Source organism: Phocoena sinus, chromosome 12 (genome assembly GCF_008692025.1).
Source record: "Phocoena sinus isolate mPhoSin1 chromosome 12, mPhoSin1.pri, whole genome shotgun sequence".
Taxonomy (NCBI): domain Eukaryota; kingdom Metazoa; phylum Chordata; class Mammalia; order Artiodactyla; family Phocoenidae; genus Phocoena; species Phocoena sinus.
In genome coordinates this window covers 72,899,537-72,920,388 of record NC_045774.1, presented here as the reverse complement: position 1 = coordinate 72,920,388, position 20,852 = coordinate 72,899,537, and the positions used below count along the sequence as shown (strand labels likewise).

The 20,852-nt window shown below is 38.3% G+C and overlaps 1 protein-coding gene across 8 annotated transcripts in view; it reads left to right on the top strand.

The window, feature by feature from the left end:
* The window catches only part of DOP1A (DOP1 leucine zipper like protein A), a 110,698-nt gene that overhangs the window by 87,465 nt on the left and 2,381 nt on the right, over positions 1 to 20,852 (top strand). For 2 of the 8 annotated variants that reach the window (XM_032650632.1, XM_032650631.1), the window contains exons 23-36: positions 1,301 to 1,435; positions 4,193 to 4,248; positions 5,405 to 5,509; positions 9,964 to 10,030; positions 10,184 to 10,328; positions 10,501 to 10,580; positions 11,417 to 11,526; positions 11,787 to 11,936; positions 12,084 to 12,145; positions 13,638 to 13,790; positions 14,899 to 15,035; positions 15,925 to 15,980; positions 16,899 to 17,063; positions 19,833 to 19,962. In XM_032650632.1, coding sequence (XP_032506523.1) covers positions 1,301 to 1,435; positions 4,193 to 4,248; positions 5,405 to 5,509; positions 9,964 to 10,030; positions 10,184 to 10,328; positions 10,501 to 10,580; positions 11,417 to 11,526; positions 11,787 to 11,936; positions 12,084 to 12,145; positions 13,638 to 13,790; positions 14,899 to 15,035; positions 15,925 to 15,980; positions 16,899 to 17,063; positions 19,833 to 19,962 — 1,551 coding nt within the window. Of the gene's footprint in view, positions 1 to 1,300; positions 1,436 to 4,192; positions 4,249 to 5,404; positions 5,510 to 9,963; positions 10,031 to 10,183; positions 10,329 to 10,500; positions 10,581 to 11,416; positions 11,527 to 11,786; positions 11,937 to 12,083; positions 12,146 to 13,637; positions 13,791 to 14,898; positions 15,036 to 15,924; positions 15,981 to 16,898; positions 17,064 to 19,832; positions 19,963 to 20,759; positions 20,818 to 20,852 lie in introns of those variants that run through there. The other 6 variants (XR_004352450.1, XR_004352449.1, XR_004352448.1 and 3 more) reach the window with 6 other exon arrangements.

Here is a 20,852-nt window from a genome sequence, read left to right as displayed (position 1 = left end):
CAGAGGAGGAAAAAAACAAGAAAGAAGGCAACATGGGGTCCAAGAAATAGGAGTTCCGACACAGAAGAAAAGGAAAGGGAATCTTTAAGACTGGTGGTCACAGGAGAGATATCAAGATGATACTGTATAGCAAGCCTAGAGAGTACCAACCCAAGTAGAAGGTAGAGAGATTAATTATCTGATGTTTTTGAATACGCAATTACAGGACATTTACCGTCTTTGGCATGTTTGTGGATGAACATGTGATAGAGAAAACCAAGCAAACAAAAATAGTGCAAACACACAAATGCACATGTATGTGCACACACACTATTAAACACGTGACAATTAAGGAAGTTTTTTTTATAAAGGTAGAAAAATCCAACTGAAGTCATACTGCTTAATGATAACCATGTTTTCTTGTATATACTATCAGAATTTTAAACACATTTACATATGAAATACTATGAATACGGGTATTGTATTCCTTTGATGTATATTCATTTATTTCATCCATCTGCTGGTTGATATACAATTATTCATACATCTTTTATTTTTTTCATCATGATTTTAGCGCAAAGAGGAAATTTATATACAAAATATGCGTAAATAATTCTTCATATCATAAACAACTCTGAAATGAATGAAAGCACATACATAGTTCATCATATCCAGTGTTTCTTTGTGGAAGTCCTTAAAAAATTAAATTAAAAACAATTATATTTCTTGGAGGCAAATTATTTTATTAATCTAGATTTGTTGAACCTTATCATTGGAATGAATAATGAAAACTATTTTAAAGATTGGCAAAAGAAAACAGTTTAACTCTAGGGAAAAAAAAAGTCATACAAGAAAAGACATGCAGTGATAATACACAGCATAACCATAAGTAGTCATGTGAACCCTAGATGTTGATTTAAATGAAGTTATGATGTAACTACGTTGGGAGGATAGGGAGAAAAGTGTAAGAGAGCTAAACCTTTGTCTTCTAAAGTAGGAAGTCAGTAGATGGTGTGTAAAATTAAAGAAAATATTGTGAAGTAGGAAAAGTAATGAGTGTATATTACTCAGAAATGATAGAAAAGAGCTAAGAGTTGAGCATTGTTGCTTTGGGGCATGAGAAGTGTGAGGGCACTGCTATTTTGTCTTAAAAGGCTTGTTGTCCTATTTGATTTTTTGAAATGATGTACAGGTATTATATGGATAAAAAAAGAAATTTTACCTAAAGAAGAGGCCATAAAATATTCTCTTGATTGTGTGATTTGTCTTAAAAGACTTAAATATACACGTACATAAGTGAATACAATGATGTGTTCTCCAGGTTATTCCTGCAGCCAGTGAAGAACAGCTTTTACTAGTAGAACTGGTTCGTTCAATCAGTGTCATGAGAGCAGAAACTGTCATACAGACGGTGAAGGAAGTTTTAAAGCAGCCCCCAGCCATAGCCAAGGACAAGGTAAGAAGAACTTTGATTTGTTTACAGTTGTATTTCAGAAATGACCCTGGTAGGTAAGATATTTTTTGTACAATACATCCTTTTATTTAAAAGGATTGCAGAAATGACTGCATGTGTTCCTCGAATCGCCCTAATAAAAACAGTTCTCAGTATCTGCAGTGACTTGCTGTGTGATTATCCCTGTGGCCAGTGAAGAGCAGTTCACTGCTCGTAGCTCTCCAGATGTACGTCTAAGGCAGTTAGGGGCTGTGGGACCAAATTCTTAGGTGAGATTTTTCTGGTCATGTAAAGGAAGAGCACAGAAGCCAGAGCCCAAGGTCTGTTTACCTCAGTTTTTGCCTTTTTCACAGCTTCTTACTGCATTCTCTTCAGAATGAATGTCTCAAGTCTGTAAACTCCCCACATTTTGCCGTAACCTTAGTTCTAGTCAGTGTCATTTCTTGACCATGTACAAACTGTACTGTGCAAGGGCTACCAAAAAGTGAATAACGGAGTCTCTACATTCACAATGCATTGTCTCTAGCTAGGCAGACATAACAGTCTACAAATTACTAAAGTTATGGACTTCTCTACTTTTTTTGCTCTTTGTTCCAGAACACTAAGAGGCCCTATTTTCTTAAAAAATATTTACCAACTGAAAACATTAGATTTTAAGCCAAGGCAAAATAGACCTAATCACTTCCTTAAAAGAATTATTACACATACCTGAAAATATTATTTTTTCTGTTGCCTGAAGAGTGTATTACTTGTGTGTGTGAATAGCCAGTGTCCTTATTAACTTTTTTTTCCTACCATGAGTTTATTTTTATTTTATTTATTTACTTTTAACATCTTTATTGGAGTATAATTGCTTTACAATGGTGTGTTAGTTTCTGCTTTATAACAAAGTGAATCAGTTATATATATACATATGTCCCCATATCTGTTCCCTCTTGCATCTCCCTCCCTCACACCCTCCCTATCCCACCCCTCTAGGTGGTCACAAAGCACCGAGCTGATCTCCCTGTGCTATGCAGCTGCTTCCCACTAGCTATCTATTTTACATTTGGTAGTGTATATATGTCCATGCCACTCTCTCACTTTGTCCCAGCTTACCCTTCCCCCCACCGTGTCCTCAAATCCATTCTCTAATAGGTCTGCATCTTTATTCCCGTCTTGCCCCTAGGTTCTTCTGATCACTGTTTTTTCTTTTTTTTTTTAGATTCTATATATATATGTGTTAGCATACGGTATTTGTTTTTCTCCTTCTGACTTACTTCACTCTGTATGACACTCTCTAGGTCCATCCACCTCACTACCAATAACTCAGTTTCGTTCCTTTTTATGGCTGAGTAATATTCCATTGTATATATGTGCCACATCTTCTTTATCCATTCATCTGTTGGTGGACACTTAGGTTGCTTCCATGTCCTGGCTATTGTAAACAGAGCTGCGATGAACATTTTGGTACATGACTCTTTTTGAATTATAGTTTTCTCAGGGTATATGTCCAGTAGTGGGTTTGCTGGGTTGTATCGTAGTTCTATTTTTAGTTTTTTTTAAGGAACCTCCATACTGTTCTCCATAATGGCTGTATCAATTTACATTCCCACCGACAGTGCAAGAGGGTTCCCTTTTCTCCACACCCTCTCCAGCATTTATTGTTTCTAGATTTTTTGATGATGGCCATTCTGACTGGTGTGAGATGATATCTCATTGTAGTTTTGATTTGCATTTCTCTAATGATTAATGATGTTGAGCATTCTTTCATGTGTTTGTTGGCAATCTGTATGTCTTCTTTGGAGAAATGTCTATTTAGGTCTTCTGCCCATTTTTGGATTGGGTTGTTAGTTTTTTTGATATTGAGCTGCATGAGTTGCTTGTATGTTTTGGAGATTAATCCTCCTATTAACTTTTTAACAATTTCCTTACTGTTCTGAAATCACCTCTGGGGCATTTGTGATAGGATTTTAAATTTGCATGTGAAAGCTCAATTCAGCATAATATTTTGAGCATCTACTTGTGCCCGAAATATTGGGCTAAGTGTGAAGGATATAAAAACAAATAAGAGCAAATTCTGCACCTCTCACCTGCTGCGCCCCCTGCTCTCAATATACTAAATTCTGAATTTTTCTTTATATGGTAAAAGAGGAAGTTTTCAAGGGAATAGTTCATACTAAAAAGTAACGAATTGGTAAATTTTAGTGGACATCGGTATTATTTTCTTGCCAGTTACTGATTTTTAAGGACAGTTGTGTTCTTTTTATTATATGTTACACTCAGCACTACCTTTAGTTAAAGATTACATTTTAGGCTGTTAGGAGTTAGTTCAAATTTGGGACAACTACACTAATTTAACAGAAACATGTGGTAAAATAGATTTAAATTCCCATTTCATAAAAAATTTCAAGCTAATTCTGATAGCCCCAGCCAAGCATAGGCTGATTAAAATAAAAATAGTGTTTGTTGATGCTTACAGAGTGAATGGATCATTAAAAGTAATGACTGGGATATCAACTTCGGCTATGGGATTGGGGCAGGGGACTGAGAATAGTTTGATTTCTTCTGTCCATTTTCAACTTTTTAAATAGCTTTTGTTCTGTGTTTTCCCTACTACATGGAAGAGAGCTGCGTGGTTTTTATGACAACCTAGTGTTTGATTTTGTTTGCTTTTCATTTTTTAATTTAAAATTGGCAGTAAAATACAGAGTAGTTGCAACTATGAAAAGGAGAGGCAGCATTTTTCTTCACTATAAAACTGATTTCTTTTGTTTATAGAAACATCTTTCTCTGGAAGTCTGCATGCTTCAGTTTTTCTATGCTTATATTCAAAGGTAAGATAACTGATGTGGATCTCTCCTCATTTCATTTAGCAGTGTATAAAAGTTAGGAAATATAGGAGAAAAGCACCTGAATTCTTTCAAGAAGTTGCTTATTTTTTTCCTTCTAAAACGAAAAGAACTAATAGCAGAAACAGAAAAACGTTGTTTACGGATATACTAGTAAAGGTCATTGGTGTCTTAATGACCCAGTCATGCAAATCCTAGGAACATAAACACCTAAGTGTATTAAAGATACACTGGACATGAAAACAGTGAATTGTAAGAAAATCATTAAAATATGAATGAAAAGCTACATCCTACTCTTGAAACCATGCCTACTGCCACTAAATCCATTATTTTGATATAGGCGAACACCTGGTAATCTAATCTGTTTTTAATGTTAGGAATGATGATATGAAAATATCTTCTTTCTGTGGTATTCCAGTTTTGCATTTAACTGACAGCTGAACAGAAGTTAGTTGATTTGAGTTTTGATGGACTTCTTACTTCAGAACCTGAATCTTAATCCTCCCTTATAGGGTAGTTTCCATTTTAATCATCAAGCTTGGTAACAGTCTGTGATCTATGATTAACATTTATAAAGTTAGGTTAAACTGGTTGTGATTTAGTGCAAGGACTGCCTAAAAGCTGACTTCAGGTTACACAGAGAGGAGTTAGGGTTAAGGTCAGCCGGAAACAGAGGTAATAATCTTAATTTCTCTAGAGGTGATTGATATTCAGGATAGATTGACGGCTCTCCCTTAGATGAGATAGAGACTCATAGGTGAAGGAAAAAGAGCCAGTATGAGAGAGATGTGGAGAGAATAGGATTGAGTAGGTAACTATGATGGCAGTAGTTAAACTGAGATTTATTGCAGTTGTATTTTACTTTTGAGAGTCCATGTGATTAAAACTTGGTATTTCTATACAGCAGAATTTCTAGACTAATAGTTTACACTGGATATTTTCAGTGTGCTTGGTTTTCTTTTTATATATAATATTAGTAGAAAATATAAAACTTTTAGAAATGTTCTATCACAGCCTATAAAAATTCAGGAAATGTTTCAGAGAAAGTAGTGGGAAAATATGGTAAAGACAGGGGAAATATAGGGAAAGTTAAAGTTGATGTTGGCTTTCTCTATATATAGAAGCTATGTTTATCTTGCAGAATTCCAGTGCCCAATTTAGTGGATAGCTGGGCATCATTGTTGATACTTCTGAAAGACTCCATACAATTGAGCCTTCCAGCCCCAGGGCAGTTTCTTATACTTGGGTAAGCAGTTTCACTTAAAAATATGATTTCAAATAAAAGAATAATGTTCATTGTCTGATTGCTGAATAACATGTGTTGGGTGACTGTGTGACATCTGCCTTCTCATAGGATTCTCAAAGGTACAGAACTAGATGTATAATATGAGGCCAGTAAAAAAAAAGGGGCGGGGGAGGATTCGGAGGGAACATTGTGTGTTTATACACGAGGAAAATGTAAATGTGCTAACATAAAGCTGTTGCGACCTTAGTCACTTAGGAGGAAGTGTGGGATTGAAAGGCGTGAGGGTGAGTAGGATGGCTGAAGGGGAACTTCCTAGAGGAGGGTCATTTGAGTTCAGGGCCCTAAACATAAAAAGATTTGGAAGAATCATTTTCTCTCTGTCATGTTGTTTCCTGATCTATGTTAATAATGTGTGTGATTATTTGATAAATTCCAGTCACCCTTAACTGCATGCACCATGATGTCCTAGGCAATGTCTGTCTTTTGCTCTCCATTATTCTTGGTTCATAATATGTCCCTAAGCAGTATTTGCTCAGTGAATGGAGGTGGTAGGAGCAGAAAGCCTTTGTGGAACAGGAAGGGGAAGGGTACACTGGGCAAGGTACCTTGTCTCGTTTGGCTATGAAATAGGGCACAGCAGTGGAATGGTGGGTGGATGAAAAGGGAGATGGGAGCTAGAAGGGGGAAGGATTTTGCATTTTCATTAAGAAGTTTGGCCTTGGGCAGGGGGTGGGAGTGATGGCAGGTTTTGAGGTGGGTCATGGCTGGCAAATTAATAGTAGAATGGATCAGAGGGAAAAGAAGATGGACTAGGAATTGTTTCTCATGGGAGGTAGCAGGTTTGTGTGCTGTGGATGGTGGGATTGAAATCACAGGACAACAAAAGAAGGAAAGCGGGCCAGCAAAGGAGGTAGAAAAGCAAACACTGAAACATCGGAAAGTTAGAAGAAAACAGGCATATTCGATGTTCTAGAAGCAAAGAGAATTTAAGAGGGCTTGGCTAATGCCTTCAGAAAGATTAAGGAAGATGATATATAATAAAGAGGCTGTATTTATTGATGATTTGGAGAGGATTGGTGATTTAGGAGAGAGGAGTTTGGTGAGACGATAAGCACAGCAAGGGTTAGAGTGAGAAAGTAAGTGTGGATTATTCTTTGAATGTGTGATTATGAGAAGAAAGAGAACTGGCAAGGTAGCAGGAGGAAATGTGATTTGAAAGTCATCATTAATGGTAAGGATGACCTGAGGATGTTGAGTAGTGAACAGCAAAGACTCTTCCTGGATTCAAATCCCAGCTCCTTTACTTCTTTGCTGTATGGCCTTGGGCAGGTTATTAACCTCTCCATCTGTGAAATGGAGACGATAATAGGGCCTCCCTCATAAAGTTGTTACGAGGATTAAATGAATTAATATTTGTTAAATTCCTAGAATAGTGCCTGGCCGATGATAAGTGTCATATAAGAGGAGAGTGCTAGACAGAAGATTGTAGAGAGCGGGGTCCTCCTTGATAGCACCAGATTCCAGAGACAGCTGGGAGGGGATGGAGCCGAGGGAATGGCAGGTGTAAGAGTGAGAAAGAAGGCTGCATTTTTTAAATTAACTAATTTATTTATTTGGTTGTGCCAGGTCTTAGTTGTGGCAGGCGGGCTCCTTAGTTGCAGCATGTGCGTGGGATCTAGTTCCCTGACCAGGGATCAAACCCGGGCCCCCTGCATTGGGAGCGCGGAGTCTTAACCACTACGCCACCAGGGAAGTCCTGCTGCATTTTCTCTAAGACTTTGCTACTCAGAGGTTGATCCTTCAGCCAGCAGCACTGGAGTCGCCTGGAAGCTTGTTAGAAATGCAGAGTCGCAATCTCCGCCCCAGACCACCCGAACCAGAATCTGCCTTTTAACAAGTCTCACGTGATTTGAGTACACCCTAAAGTTTGAAAAGGACTGCTTAAGACAGAAGAGGGGAAGGAAAGGGAACACACTTTTCTCCAACCTGGGTTACATTACCTCACACAGTCCGCATGTTTTCACGCTGAATGGATGTAAATTCAACCAAGCGCAAAGAAGTTTGACCTTCTGTTCAACCCCTGTAGCTCTGATGGTATTTTTATTTTTGGCTGCGTTGGGTCTTCGTTGCTGTGCGCGAGCTTTCTGTAGTTGAGGCGAGTGGGGGCCACTCTTTGTCGCGGTGCGCAGCTTTCTCATTGCAGTGGCTTCTCTTGTTGTGGAGCATGGGCTCTAGAGCGCAGGCTCACTAGCTGTGGCTCATGGGCTTAGTTGCCCCGCGGCATGTGGGATCTTCCTGGACCAGGGCTCGAACCCGTGTCCCCTGCATCGGCAGGCGGATTCTCAACCACTGCACCACCAGGGAAGCCCTCTGATGGTGACTTTAAATAGGTAGTTGCCAGTATCTATATACACAGACATAGCTTCTCTGTTGTCCTTAAGAAAACTGGTGATTCTGGTTTGGCAACCAGTGGTCTAGAAAATTTTGAAGTGGAGGGGAGGGAAAGTGAGGGCTCTTTAGTAAAATGGCCTCAAGTGTTCTGGTAAATGTAGGAGTGTAGTCTTCCACCAGGAAGCAGAGAAGGGGTGGAGAGACAGTCATGAGAGCTGGAGGAGAGTAGATCAGCCTGCAGAAGCTGAGTAGCACAGGGAGCCCAGCCCGGCCACAGTGAGCTAGCAATCCTGCTCGAGAGCGTCAGGGGTCACGATGATCCCTAGACCCTCGTGCTGTCTATTCTCTACACCAAAAAGCTGAAGGAGTTTTAGACATTGAACGTGTAATGAAAAGAGCAGCGGACTCAGTGTCTGCAATTCCTGGATCAAAGATTAAGATAACTAGTGTGTGTGATAATTTTTAGTGATGACCGATAACGGTAAACACTGGGACTCAAACAACGTTCTCGTGAAGATTTCTGATTCTTATCTTCTGATCTCTAGTTCTAACCCTCATCTCTGGCACCCTGGGTACATCAGTAAACTTCTCCAAGACTATCTTCCTGTCTGTCAAGAATAACAGTACCTGCCTTACCTACCTCTGAACTGTTCTAAGGCTCAAAGAGGGACTATATGGACAGTTCTTTGAATCATCACCAAATATCCTGCTGGCTGATTTCATTAAAAATTAAGGCCATCGGGGCTTCCCTGGTGGCGCAGTGGTTGGGGGTCTGCCTGCCGAGGCAGGGGACACGGGTTCGTGCCCCGGTCTGGGAAGATCACACATGCCGCGGAGCGGGCCTGTGAGCCATGGCCGCTGAGCCTGCGCATCCGGAGCCTGTGCTCTGCAATGGGAGAGGCCACAACAGTGAGAGGCTCGCGTACCGCAAAAAAAAAAAAAAAATTAAGGCCATCTATTATGACTTGTAGCTTCTCCCCCACAAGATTTACTGTTTTTTAATTCCTTTCTTGTTTCTTGGATAATGAACGATCCTACCTCCTTCTCAATTGTTATCTTCTGAGTGTTTAAATTAAAAGTTGGACATTTTCAGTTATACTAGAAAATTCCCTTTTTAAATTTCTGATGGCTTATTTTTTCCCCCAGCCATTCCACTGATCCTTTAAAAATTCCTAATTATAAAATAGAAATTGATATGATTGCTCTTCAATATCACTTTTCATATTAGTTTGGAAATAATTATACATATAATTTACCTTAATAAAAGCAAGTCAAGGTAAATATTGAGTGGAATTTTAGCAAACAATGGAAATGGATTCTTTTCCATTCACGAAGTATTTTTAATCTTTTATACCTGTCTACTATACACACTCACACACATACACACACACAAGAAACCATTTTTATATTACAATTTAAGATTGGTGGGATTTGGGGTATTTTTAAAATTTTTTGTTGATGTATAAAACACATACAACTCCACAAGTTATTATGAAGTGAATATACCAACTGTTCAACCACAAACCTAAATTAAGAAATAAGACATCATATGTCCCCTCAGGTCCCCTCCCAATTACTGTCCTTTCCCTTCACCCCAAGATAAACCGCTGTTCTGACTTTTAACAACACAGATAAATTTTGTCTTGTTTTGAATAGTAATTCTATATAAATATTTTTGTGTGTGTCTACTTCTTTCACACAACATAGGTTTCTAAAATTTATCCACGTAATTTCATGTAGCTATAATTTATTCCTTTTCATTGCTGTTTGGTGTTTCATTGTATGAATATGCCACAGTTTATCTCTTGTGTTGCTGGACATTTGGGTTCTTTCCCGTCTTGGATTTTACAGATAATGCTGTTATAGACATCCTTGCACAGGTCTTTCATGCGTATGTTTATGCGTTTCACCTGAGTCATAGGATAGCCACCCACCCATCCATCCATTAAACATACAAAATAGAAGCTCAGGCCACAAAACCACTTGCTTACTGTGAAAAGTTAGATTGCATCATTTTCTTTACACCAATATTTCCTGTTTGTTCTTTTCTTTGGTCCTTTTAGGGTTCTGAATGAGTTTATTATGAAAAACCCTAGTTTGGAAAATAAAAAAGACCAAAGAGACCTCCAGGTAAGCCATTCTGAATTGAGAGCTGTTGCCCAAACTCTGTGTTTCTCAGTACCTCAAGTCTAAAATGGGGAAGTCAGACAAGATCGTCTGTGAAGTTTTGTGTGTGCGCCTGTGTACATACGTAGATATAATGGGTTATCCCTGTTTCTTCAGGATGTGACTCATAAAATAGTGGATGCGATCGGTGCAATCGCGGGTTCTTCTTTGGAACAGACAACATGGCTGCGGCGAAATCTTGAAGTTAAACCTTCTCCCAAAATAATGGTAGATGGAACCAATTTGGAATCTGATGTTGAAGGTATTGATCTCAGACATTTAGGTTTATATTTGTAGGCATCTGTTCACTAAGAATTTATTGCAGTCAACACTGTGAGTACAGTAAAATCATCTCTTTTCTTGTGTTTAGCAGGTAGCTTTTTCAGTGGGGAAAAAACCTAACCATATCTTTACCTGTCTTTTCTCTTACTTAGATATGTTATCACCTGCAATGGAAACCTCAAACATAACTCCTTCTGTATATAGTGTCCATGCATTGACATTACTCTCTGAGGTAAATAAACATTATCGGGTTTTTTCACATGAACTTTCAAGTAAACAGTTTCACAATTAAATATTAGCAAGTAATTCTTACAGAGAAGATTTTAATTTGAAAAACTGTTTTGTACTTTAAGAAATCACTATGTAAAATAAAGTTTTGACTTTGTATTCAGGTTAGTAGTTTGTTAAATATTAGTGATAATAACTTTAGATATGGCTCCCCCCCCCATGCACTGTTTTTTAAAAGTGTACTTTTTAAAAATGATAAGTGCTTTTGTTTCACAGTGTGGTAGGGAAGGGTGGAGGTGGTATAATGATGCTTGCCACTACAAAGCATTTACAGTTTACCAAACAGTTTTATATACATCCTCTGACATGCTCTCTTTTATACCCTGTTATCAGGGCATTTTTGTTTCCCCTTCACAGATGTGGTTACAGAGAGAGAGTAGCACAGTGTGACTAAGACCAAAGTGACAGTCAATTCATGTGGTTGGGTTTTTCCCAGGCCACCTCGTATCCCAGTCAGGAGAAGGGAATACTGAGTTTCTAGTCTTAAATTTGCTGTTTACTCACTGTCACATTGGAAGGTTCTTAACCTCTCTTTTTCTCGTCTTCCCTGTCTTGGTTAGAAATAGTAACATTTGCCCATATTTATATCCTATAGTTATAATGGAGAAAACCATTGTGGCAGAAACCATTCATGTAAAAATGGCTTAGGGAGATTTGATTTTAGGTTTTTCTACTTTTAAGGTATTCTTGATTTTCTTACAGACTGAAAACCACCTGTAAGTGCTGTCAGTTTTAGCGCTCAGATTATACGTTCCATTTCATTTCTTAACGTTTTTTTAGGTTTTGGCTCATCTTTTGGATATGGTTTTCTACAGTGATGAAAAAGAACGGGTTATTCCTTTACTTGTAAATATCATGCATTACGTTGTGCCCTACCTCCGAAATCACAGGTACTATTATTGTTTAACTAGATGTGTTAGTTAACTCATACTCTGTTAAAAATAAATTGTGTTCCTTTATTGCCATTTTTGGAATTACCACAAAATGACTTTATTTTTACCTTGAATTATCGTGATAAAAAAAAATTATTTCTCTTATAGTGCTTTCTGTTTCCCATCAGGGCTTTAGGTAAATGTGACCACTTAGGTATAACGTAATATGGTGATTAAAGTTACAACATACAGGTTAAAGTGGTTTTCCTTCCTCCTAGTGCACATAATGCCCCTAGTTATCGAGCCTGTGTCCAGCTGCTTAGCAGCCTTAGTGGGTATCAGTACACACGGAGAGCCTGGAAAAAAGAAGCCTTTGACCTCTTTATGGATCCCAGCTTCTTTCAGATGGATGCCTCTTGTGTTAATCAGTAAGTCATCTTGCTTCTATCCAACATGATAATGTACCTCACAAAGTCTGTTGAAATCAACTACCATCTGCAAAGTAGAACACTTTTTTAATAATAATAAACAACAACAAAATCTTATTTACATATCATAATCTTTGTCTCTTTCAGTTGGAGAGCAATTATGGACAATCTGATGACACATGATAAGACGACATTTAGAGATTTGATGAGTGAGTATTGTGGGGTGACAACCTAAGCAGTGTCTTTCCTATACAGGATCCATTCGTATGTACTTTGCTCTTTTCTAGAAACTGTTGAGTTAGCTCTTTGTCAAGTTATACTTAGTACCCGATAGGAACATAATGTTAAAACTTAAAAAGGACAACATAGTTGATAAATAATAAGTAAAACTATTTGGCCATGTCAAATTTGTCTCCAGACTGTTTCCTCAGCACATAACGTAGAACATGGCACTCAATAAGTAATCACTGAACGAAAAGACTGACAGGTAGGGAGGCTAAGAATGGCAGCAATAGGAACAAACCTAGCAAACAACTCCTTCTAAATCCTGGGGCTCTGGGGACTTCCCTGGCGTTCCAGTGGTTAAGATTCCAAGCTTCCGCTGCAGGGGCCACAAGTTCAATCCCTGGTCGGGGAACTAAGATCCCACACGCTGCATGGCTCGGCCGAAATGAGTCCTGGGGCTGTGTTTATCTTCTCGGAAGGAAGAAAGAGAGGGGCCAGGAAGGCCAGAATCGCTCTCCGCCCCACTTCTTCTCTATCTTACTGGCTTATATATTAGGCTTCCTCATAGTATCTAATCTGGAAAAAAAAAGGGTTTTCTAAAAGTTTGAAAGTTATTAAACTAGTGACCTTAAATAGCAGTGAAGTTGGATGAATCTGTAGAATTTCTTGTCACTTCTTAACCCAAGCTGCAGTTTCCCCCTCTGGAAAAGGGACATCGTATTCGCTATAATCTTCACAGGCTTGTTTTAAGGTTCAGATTCATCTATTTAACAGTTATTTATTAAAAGACACAAAATGGGCCAGGCATTATCCTCACCTTAATCCAATAGATGAGATTATTTCAGACAGTAGGTAAGAAGTTGTGAAGGAAATAGGGTGATACGATAGATTTTAAATAACAGCTGAAGAGCTCATATTTGATGTGAAACTAGAGAAACCAACCACGAGAAGGCCTAGGGACAGAGTATTCCGGGGATAAGGGACAAAAATAATAACGGTCTCAGGGTAGGAACAAGCTCGGCGAATTCAAGGAAGAGCAAGCAAGACAGTGCCTGCAGAAGAGGGAATGGGGGCGAGTACGAGACATGAGGACGGAGAGCTGGGTAGGCTAGGCCTGGCCAGGCCAGAAATTTTTAAAGCAATGAGAAGGATTTCGGCAGATGGCCTGAAATAATAAAGGGTTTTATAAAATGGCATTGTTAGTGATTTTACCTTCTGAAACCTACAGTTCTAAATTTTTTTCTCTCTCCACATTGCAATTCCCACCCCTTGGTCTTCTGGCTTGTATATGCTAGATCTGTTTGCCAGTCCTTCTGCCTCGGAGAGGTAGAGTCCCAAGTCCTCTACCCTGAGGTCCTCTCTCCTGGATGTCATAGGGTCTAGACTTTCTTAAAAACAAAATACAGAATCATCTTTACTCAAATCGCCTGATGACTGCATCACAGCCTCTCACTTGCTTTTTTTTTTCTCTTCCAGCTCGTGTAGCTGTAGCTCAGAGCAGTTCGCTTAATCTCTTTGCAAACCGTGATGTGGAGCTAGAGCAGAGAGCCATGCTTCTGAAGAGATTAGCATTTGCTATTTTTAGCAGTGAAATTGACCAGTATCAGAAATATCTTCCAGATATACAAGGTAAATAGTGGAAAACTATTTTCTCTATTTTCCAAATTTTTTGGTTCCTTAGAAATTACCTTCCGTAAGTTGTAAGTTGGGGTGAAATATACCAAGCGTTGGTAGATGGAGAATGTTGAATTAGAAATTTGTTCTGTTGAAACGACAAAAATTATCACCAGTATGTAAAAGAAATCAAACACTGAGTTTATAGGACTTGCCTAAACATGGTCTCCATTTTATTGTTTGGGTCAAATTTCCTAGGAATTCATGTTTGAGAATGAGGTGTAAGACTGTTTTACTGCAGACAGGCATATTAGTGGGGTTTTTTTTGTTGTGGGTGAGAGGTTATACACCTTTAAAGGAGGGGTCTGAAATAGAGGCGTAGCCTCTGTTTTAGCTAGAAGTAGGTGGAGATCTAGAGTTTGGGGCCAGGGTTGGGGTTGTATAAGGCTTTTGATAACCTTCATCCCATGGGTTTGGTGGCTCTCTGTGTCCTGAAGGGTATCAGGGCAGTCATCACCCTGTGCCACCAAATGGCTCCATGATGGGAGTGAGCTTGCCCCAGGCAGTATTGTTCGCTGCCGAGTCAGTGTGCTTGTGCAGTAGCCAGCCTCAGCGGGCTGTGGGGGATGGGGTTGGGGATGACAGTCGTCATCTCTTTACTGAGATTATTTCTCCCTCAGAAGATAAGTGACTCCTCCTTTTCTGACCCTTTATACCTAATGTCCAGTGTGCAACATGCACACTATTTGTCCTCTGATTTTTTTTTTTTAAATCGACTAGATTGGTGCTACTCAAAGTGTGGTCCATGGACCAGTATCAGTCTGTTATTCCATCCATGTTACGTTCAGAAATGTAGAGTAAGCATCGTAAGCCTTTACAGCAATGTGATAGAATCTGTTGAATCTAATAATAAGAACATGGCTTGTATTTATCTTTTTTTAATTTGATTTTTTCTGGTAATTCATTTTTATTATATTTTATGAAAGTATCAGTCTGCAACAGACTGGAAATTATTTAAAAAGTTGATCATCATAGTTTGAGAAGTACTGAACTAGATTATATAGAAAAGTTTATATGAAAATGATTCTATTTTGGTATTGAAAATATACTGTATTTCCTTCAGAGAGATTGGTTGAGAGTCTCCGTTTGCCCCAGGTGCCAACTCTTCACTCTCAAGTGTTCCTGTTCTTCAGAGTGTTACTTTTAAGAATGTCTCCACAACACCTTACCTCACTCTGGCCTACCATGATCACAGAACTTGTGAGTTAATTTTAATTCAATTAGGTAATGAATCTAAATTGTAAAACAATGTGACAAGCATCAACATGCTTACCGGATAAAAACTAATCTTGGAAGAGAACTGAACTCTAGTTAAGCCTGTTACTGAAAATTTGTACAGATGAAAATAGTAAAACACGTCAGATTCTGTCTCCATACAGCTTAAACTTTGAAAAATGCAGCATTAGCAATTATTAGCTCCTTGCGAATCATGACCTCGTCTGATCTGGTTTAGTTCATTCTCAACTACACCAGAGTTTTAACTTTGTCACGGCTGCCAGGCCTGGTTCCTGCCTTTGGCAGCACCACCTTGAGAGTGGTTAGAGATGGTTTAGCTAGATTTAGATGGCCTGACATAGGGCATGTATCACTCTTGAAGTGCAGCACTTACCCAGGTAAGCTGCTTCAGAGAGACTTTGACAAGATTTTGTAAACCCCCAAACAGTAAAACCTTCCTAAGTCCCACTACACCCGTCCGTTCCCCTCCCAAACCATACCCTGTCGCCCTCATCTGAACAACGTGGGGAGCTGGGGAAAGAGATGAGAAAGGAAAGGGACGGGAATCTGTAACTCCGAAAACCCAGCATTATAACTTCCCCACAAAGAAATTGGCTTTAATATTTTTTCCTTTTTTAATAACTGTATCTCTGTTCCATAATCACCAAATAAGACCATGCTTTCGTCTCACCTCTGCCAAATTAGTAGCAAGGCTCTGTGCTGAATTTTCAGTTTTACTTTTGGAAACTAAGTATAATTTAAAGATCCTAAAGTTGTATCCTAGAATCTGTATTTGGATTAATGAAAATATAGCCTAAAGATAACTTGAAAGAAGGTTTAAATAAACATTTGACACTTTTTCCACGGTCTTCAGGTACAGGTATTTTTACTGATGGAGCAGGAGCTCACTGCTGATGAAGACATTTCACGGTAATATGTAATTCATTTTGATTTAGTCTTGTCAGTGTGTAGTATCCTAAAATCATCCAGAACGTTACTTTACAACTAGGAGGGTATAGACACTATTTTATCTGAACACTTTATGTATTTAGTCTGTTATTATCCAATTGATCATATTTGGATATAATACAGTTACATGTATTCCTTAGGTATTTTAGACTGAATTAAACTATCAACATGTGTGGCCTTTGGCCTCTAGACACAAATTTAGTTTAAAGCAATACTGTTTCAGCTATGTGAGCAGTATCGGTTTTAGTAGGTCAGATCTTTTTCCTGAAACATTCAGCAAAACCTATTATGGCAGGTAACCTGTAACTAAGGTATACAAATGTCCATATCTTCCAGGATGATCTCCATTTAATGTACTAAAATTTGGGGTTTTCTTCAGCAGAAGCAGTTTATTAATATGTGACTAAATATAATTTGTTTTTATTTAGGAATTTTTGTACAAATAAGTTTATAAATTTAAAAGTTCCTTTAACACTGTGTGTCTTAAATATATTTTACTCTTCTTTAATACTAGGTTTATAAAAGAGAATCCCCTATACTAATAACTGTGTTGATTATTATAGAAAGTTTCCCTCCCACCATCCTTGCAGAAGGACACTGGGTAGTAGGGAGGCCTCCTGGTTTTACAGCTTGTATTTTTATACTTCTCGAGTATAACAAGTTATTCTCTACTATTTTTACATTCTTAAAATTTAAAGAAGAAAAATTAATTTTTGATTTGAGAACAGTAATATTAATTTAGTCATGAACTTGCTTAGCGATTACTGGTACATTTATCAGAATGATTATGAAAAATAGTAGCTGGCACTTTGAGATTTTCCAGGAATTACCTGGGAGTAAGTGGGTCCAGCTGCTGACAGCACTGTCTCCTGCTTATAGGACTTCAGGCCCCTCTGTGGCTGGTCTGGAGACAACCTACACAGGAGGTAATGGCTTTTCTACTTCATATAACAGCCAGCGGTGGTTAAACCTCTATCTTTCTGCTTGCAAATTTTTGGATCTGGCTCTGGCATTGCCCTCCGAAAATCTTCCTCAGTTTCAGATGTAAGTAAAAGTAAGGATATTAAATGGATATTTTTGAAATGCATTTGCTTTGGTTGGTGACATCTAAGATAAAGTTTTTTTGTGTAAGTTGAAGTATTCATAATTTTTATTAAAATGTAATTGTTTTGGCAGGAGGATGGTAGGGCAACAGTTGTTGGAAGGTATCGGAAATGGCCGTTGTGGGTATATTAAGACTGACAGGTCACTCAGTCAACAAGTTGAGTAGGCAACACACGTGAGGCCGCCGGATACATGACTTAAGAGCTTCAAGTCCAGTGTAGGAGACAGGCCGTTAACACACCACGGGTGTTCTGAGAGCAGCTGTGCAGGATGCTGTGAGGCCACACAGCGGAGACCCCTCTGAGCTCTAGGGGTCAGAGCAGGCCTGAGGGCAGTTTTACGTTGAGGAGGTGGGGTGATGGTTGGGGGAAGCAGGGGTGAAGACTTAGAGGTTGGAATGGCCCTGGTGTGTCTGCAGTGTTGAAAGGTCAGTATCGCTGGAGCAGCATGTCGAGATATGAGGCTGGAAAGGGCCCGAGTTACATGACCTACAAGCTATATTCGAGAACTTGGACTTTAACTAAGGACAGTGGGAAGCCACTGAAGCATGAATTTTAAGGAGTGAAGTGATGTTATCAGTCTTGTATTTTAGAAATTTTACTTTGGCTGTGTAGTTTGGAGAAAGGATGGGAGGTGGGCAAGACTGGAAACAAGGAGGCTCTTCTTTCAGGTGATAGTGAATTGAACTAGAAATGGCAGAGGGGAATAGGGAGAAAATTAATGTAAGTTAAATGCCTTGTTCATAAGTGCTCAAAAATATTTAATTATGATTTTTCATATTTAAATTTTTTAAATAATAGGCAAACTGTATAAGATTGCTTTATCACTATAGCTAATTTGAGAATTTATCCACATGATCAAATATGTATTTATATAATATATAAAATTGTGTTATATTATTCTTCTGGAATGGAATATTAATAGGATAAAGAGTAAGATACCAGAATCTTTTTTCTATATTTGGATATACTTAAATCTCTAAAAATTTCTGTTGCACAAGCTTACTTTTCATTAAATTTAATGGTAAGAACTAGAAATTTTTTTACATTAATTCCAGTTCCTTTTTTTTTCCATTTGAAAACCATATATATCCACTTCTTAATGAATTTCAGTGGTTGGGTGTCTGTTAAACTGTTGTTACTCCTGAAGAAGTTCAGAAAAGGATACGAAGCAGAACTGTAGGAAAGTGGCCAAAATTAACTAGGATGTTTATGTTCACAGAGGTAACAGAAACTACAGTCTTCATGCTCTAGGGAGAGTGTTATGCTTACAGCAGTGACCTTTCAGCTTCTGTGACGAGAAGCAAAATTGAGTTTATCCTCTTTACTTGTCGAGAATCAGAAAAGAGATAAAAATGCTGTAATATCAACTACAGTTTTTTTTCTTTTAACTACTGTCTCTTTTCAAAAAACCTATAAGGTAATAAAAGATAACATGGAGAATTTAATAATCTTGAAAGGGTAATATCTTTCTGAGCATGATTTTTTTCCAAAAGTTTAAAATATTTCATAATTTACTTACATACAATTTTTAGTCTCTGTGTGACTAAAAAATACCATAAAGATTGAGAGACAGCACTGAGTTGGGAAAAGATATTTACAATGTATATGACCAAGTCTAACTTGTTTAATATGTAAAAATGGATAACACAATAGAAAAATGGGACGATGACAGGATTAACAAATAGTTCAGAGAAAAGGAATGGCTTGTAAAACGTACGAAAAGGTGCTCAGTGATACTCACAAGAGAAATTCCAATTAAAGTTACTAATAACTATCAGAATGCTAAAGATCTAAACGTGTACTTCCTTTTACCCTTAACAATAGAGACATTCTTACTCTTGTTGGAAGAGTACATTGATATTGTCTCATTTTTCTCCAGAGGTTTATATCTACCAAAATTCAAAATACAGATTCTCATTAGGCCAGTAATTCTGCTGTATCCGAGGGTTTCTCCACTCACTGTCCTCTCAGACACGCATAAAAGCCAGCAGTTACGTTTATGGCACTATTTGTAATAGCTAGAAATCAGACAGTCTAGGAGACTGGTTGAATCAGTACCTTCCAACACCGGAGTACTATGTAACTGTTAAAAAGGATGCTGTTTTATATGATCTTATCTCCAAGATGTGTAATTAAAATAAGCAGCAATCATTTTATTTATTAAAAGAGGAGAGGGTTGCTTGTGTGACTGTGTGCTCTTTTATGCATAATAAAACTCTGAATCGGTATATACGAAACTGGCAGTATTGGTGGAGCCTGTGGTGGGAAGGAGACTACCTTTCTTTGGTTTGCCCTTTTATACTGTTTGAGTTTTTTCCATAGATATTAATTTTACTTATTAAAGACAAAATTTGAAATAAATGTTGGAGATTTTTATCTATATAGTAATGAATGAGCATGGAAACATTTGTCAAGTTACTTGTGCTCATGGAAAAAATGGTGTGGAGTACTTTCCAAATTTCATTTGTTCGTTACAAATGTTCATGTACTCATTTCAACTCTATGAAGTAGTTAATATTGTCCTTATTTACCGGTAAAGGCCCAGGTTAAGAAACATGCCCACGGTGACAGGGCTACAAGTGGCACAGCTGGTATGTGAATCTGTATAAGTGGTGGGGTCATGATGTGTCTACTGGATTTATGTGGCCTTGTCTTAGATGGCACAGCGTGCATCTTACCGATACTGGTGTCATTCTTCTATACGTAGGTACCGATGGGCCTTTATTCCAGAAGCCTCAGATGATTCCGGTTTGGAAGTGAGAAGGCAGGGCATACATCAACGAGAATTTAAACCTTATGTAGTACGACTTGCAAAGCTTCTTCGGAAAAGGGCAAAGGTATTGCATTCTTTTTAAAAGTTGTTTTTGTTAAGTGTAAGAAGATAAACTTTGTAAGATATACTTGTATCTTATGTGCATCTTCCACTGTGCTTCAGGCTGATTAATTACAGATCTTTACCCAAGAAAATAGTAGTGAGTTTCTTACGTCCATCAGTAGGCCTCTGTTACAAACCTTTTGTCATCTTTTCCTTGCATTCAGAAAATTTCAAAAATAAATTGTACAGTCTGGGGACGATCTGGGTTGTTTTGCGAGCCCTAGTTTGTAATATGTGCTTTGAGTGCTCAGAAATTTTCCACTCTTCTGGGGTCCCCTATCAGGCAGCAGCTCCTAAACCACATTCCACAGACTCCAGAGACGGAATGGAGGACAGTGTCCTTGAAGGACATGCGGAACTTGATTTCAAATCAAGTTGTTTCTTTAGGGACTAATAAGTAAAAGAAGAGATGAAAGATGAAAGTTGAGTCCAGAGTTTAGGAGAGCACTTGGGTACTTTCATGTTGATATTGCAGGGTCGGAAAAAATAATCATGACAACAAATCCGGAAGCAATGTGATTATAGGCACATGTACTTTGTCATCCCTGCATTTCATTAGTAATGACAGTTTTTATAAAACTCCTCCCTTATCTAAGGAATAAACATGACAGGCTTTTGCACAACGCTTGTCCCACAGAATAAAAAAATGTTTTGATTGGAAAGCATTTTCCCATCCAAAACACCTTAAACAAGGTCTTCATGGCCAAGCCCACTTTTCACTGGAGCAAAGGCTGTGAGCTCTCCTCTTTCCTTCCACAGGACGAGGAGGACTTTAAGACAGTGACTGTGGAGGGACTGGAGATGGCCAAGCATCAGGTGAGGGTGGCTTTTTGATGCCTGTGGTATGGCAGC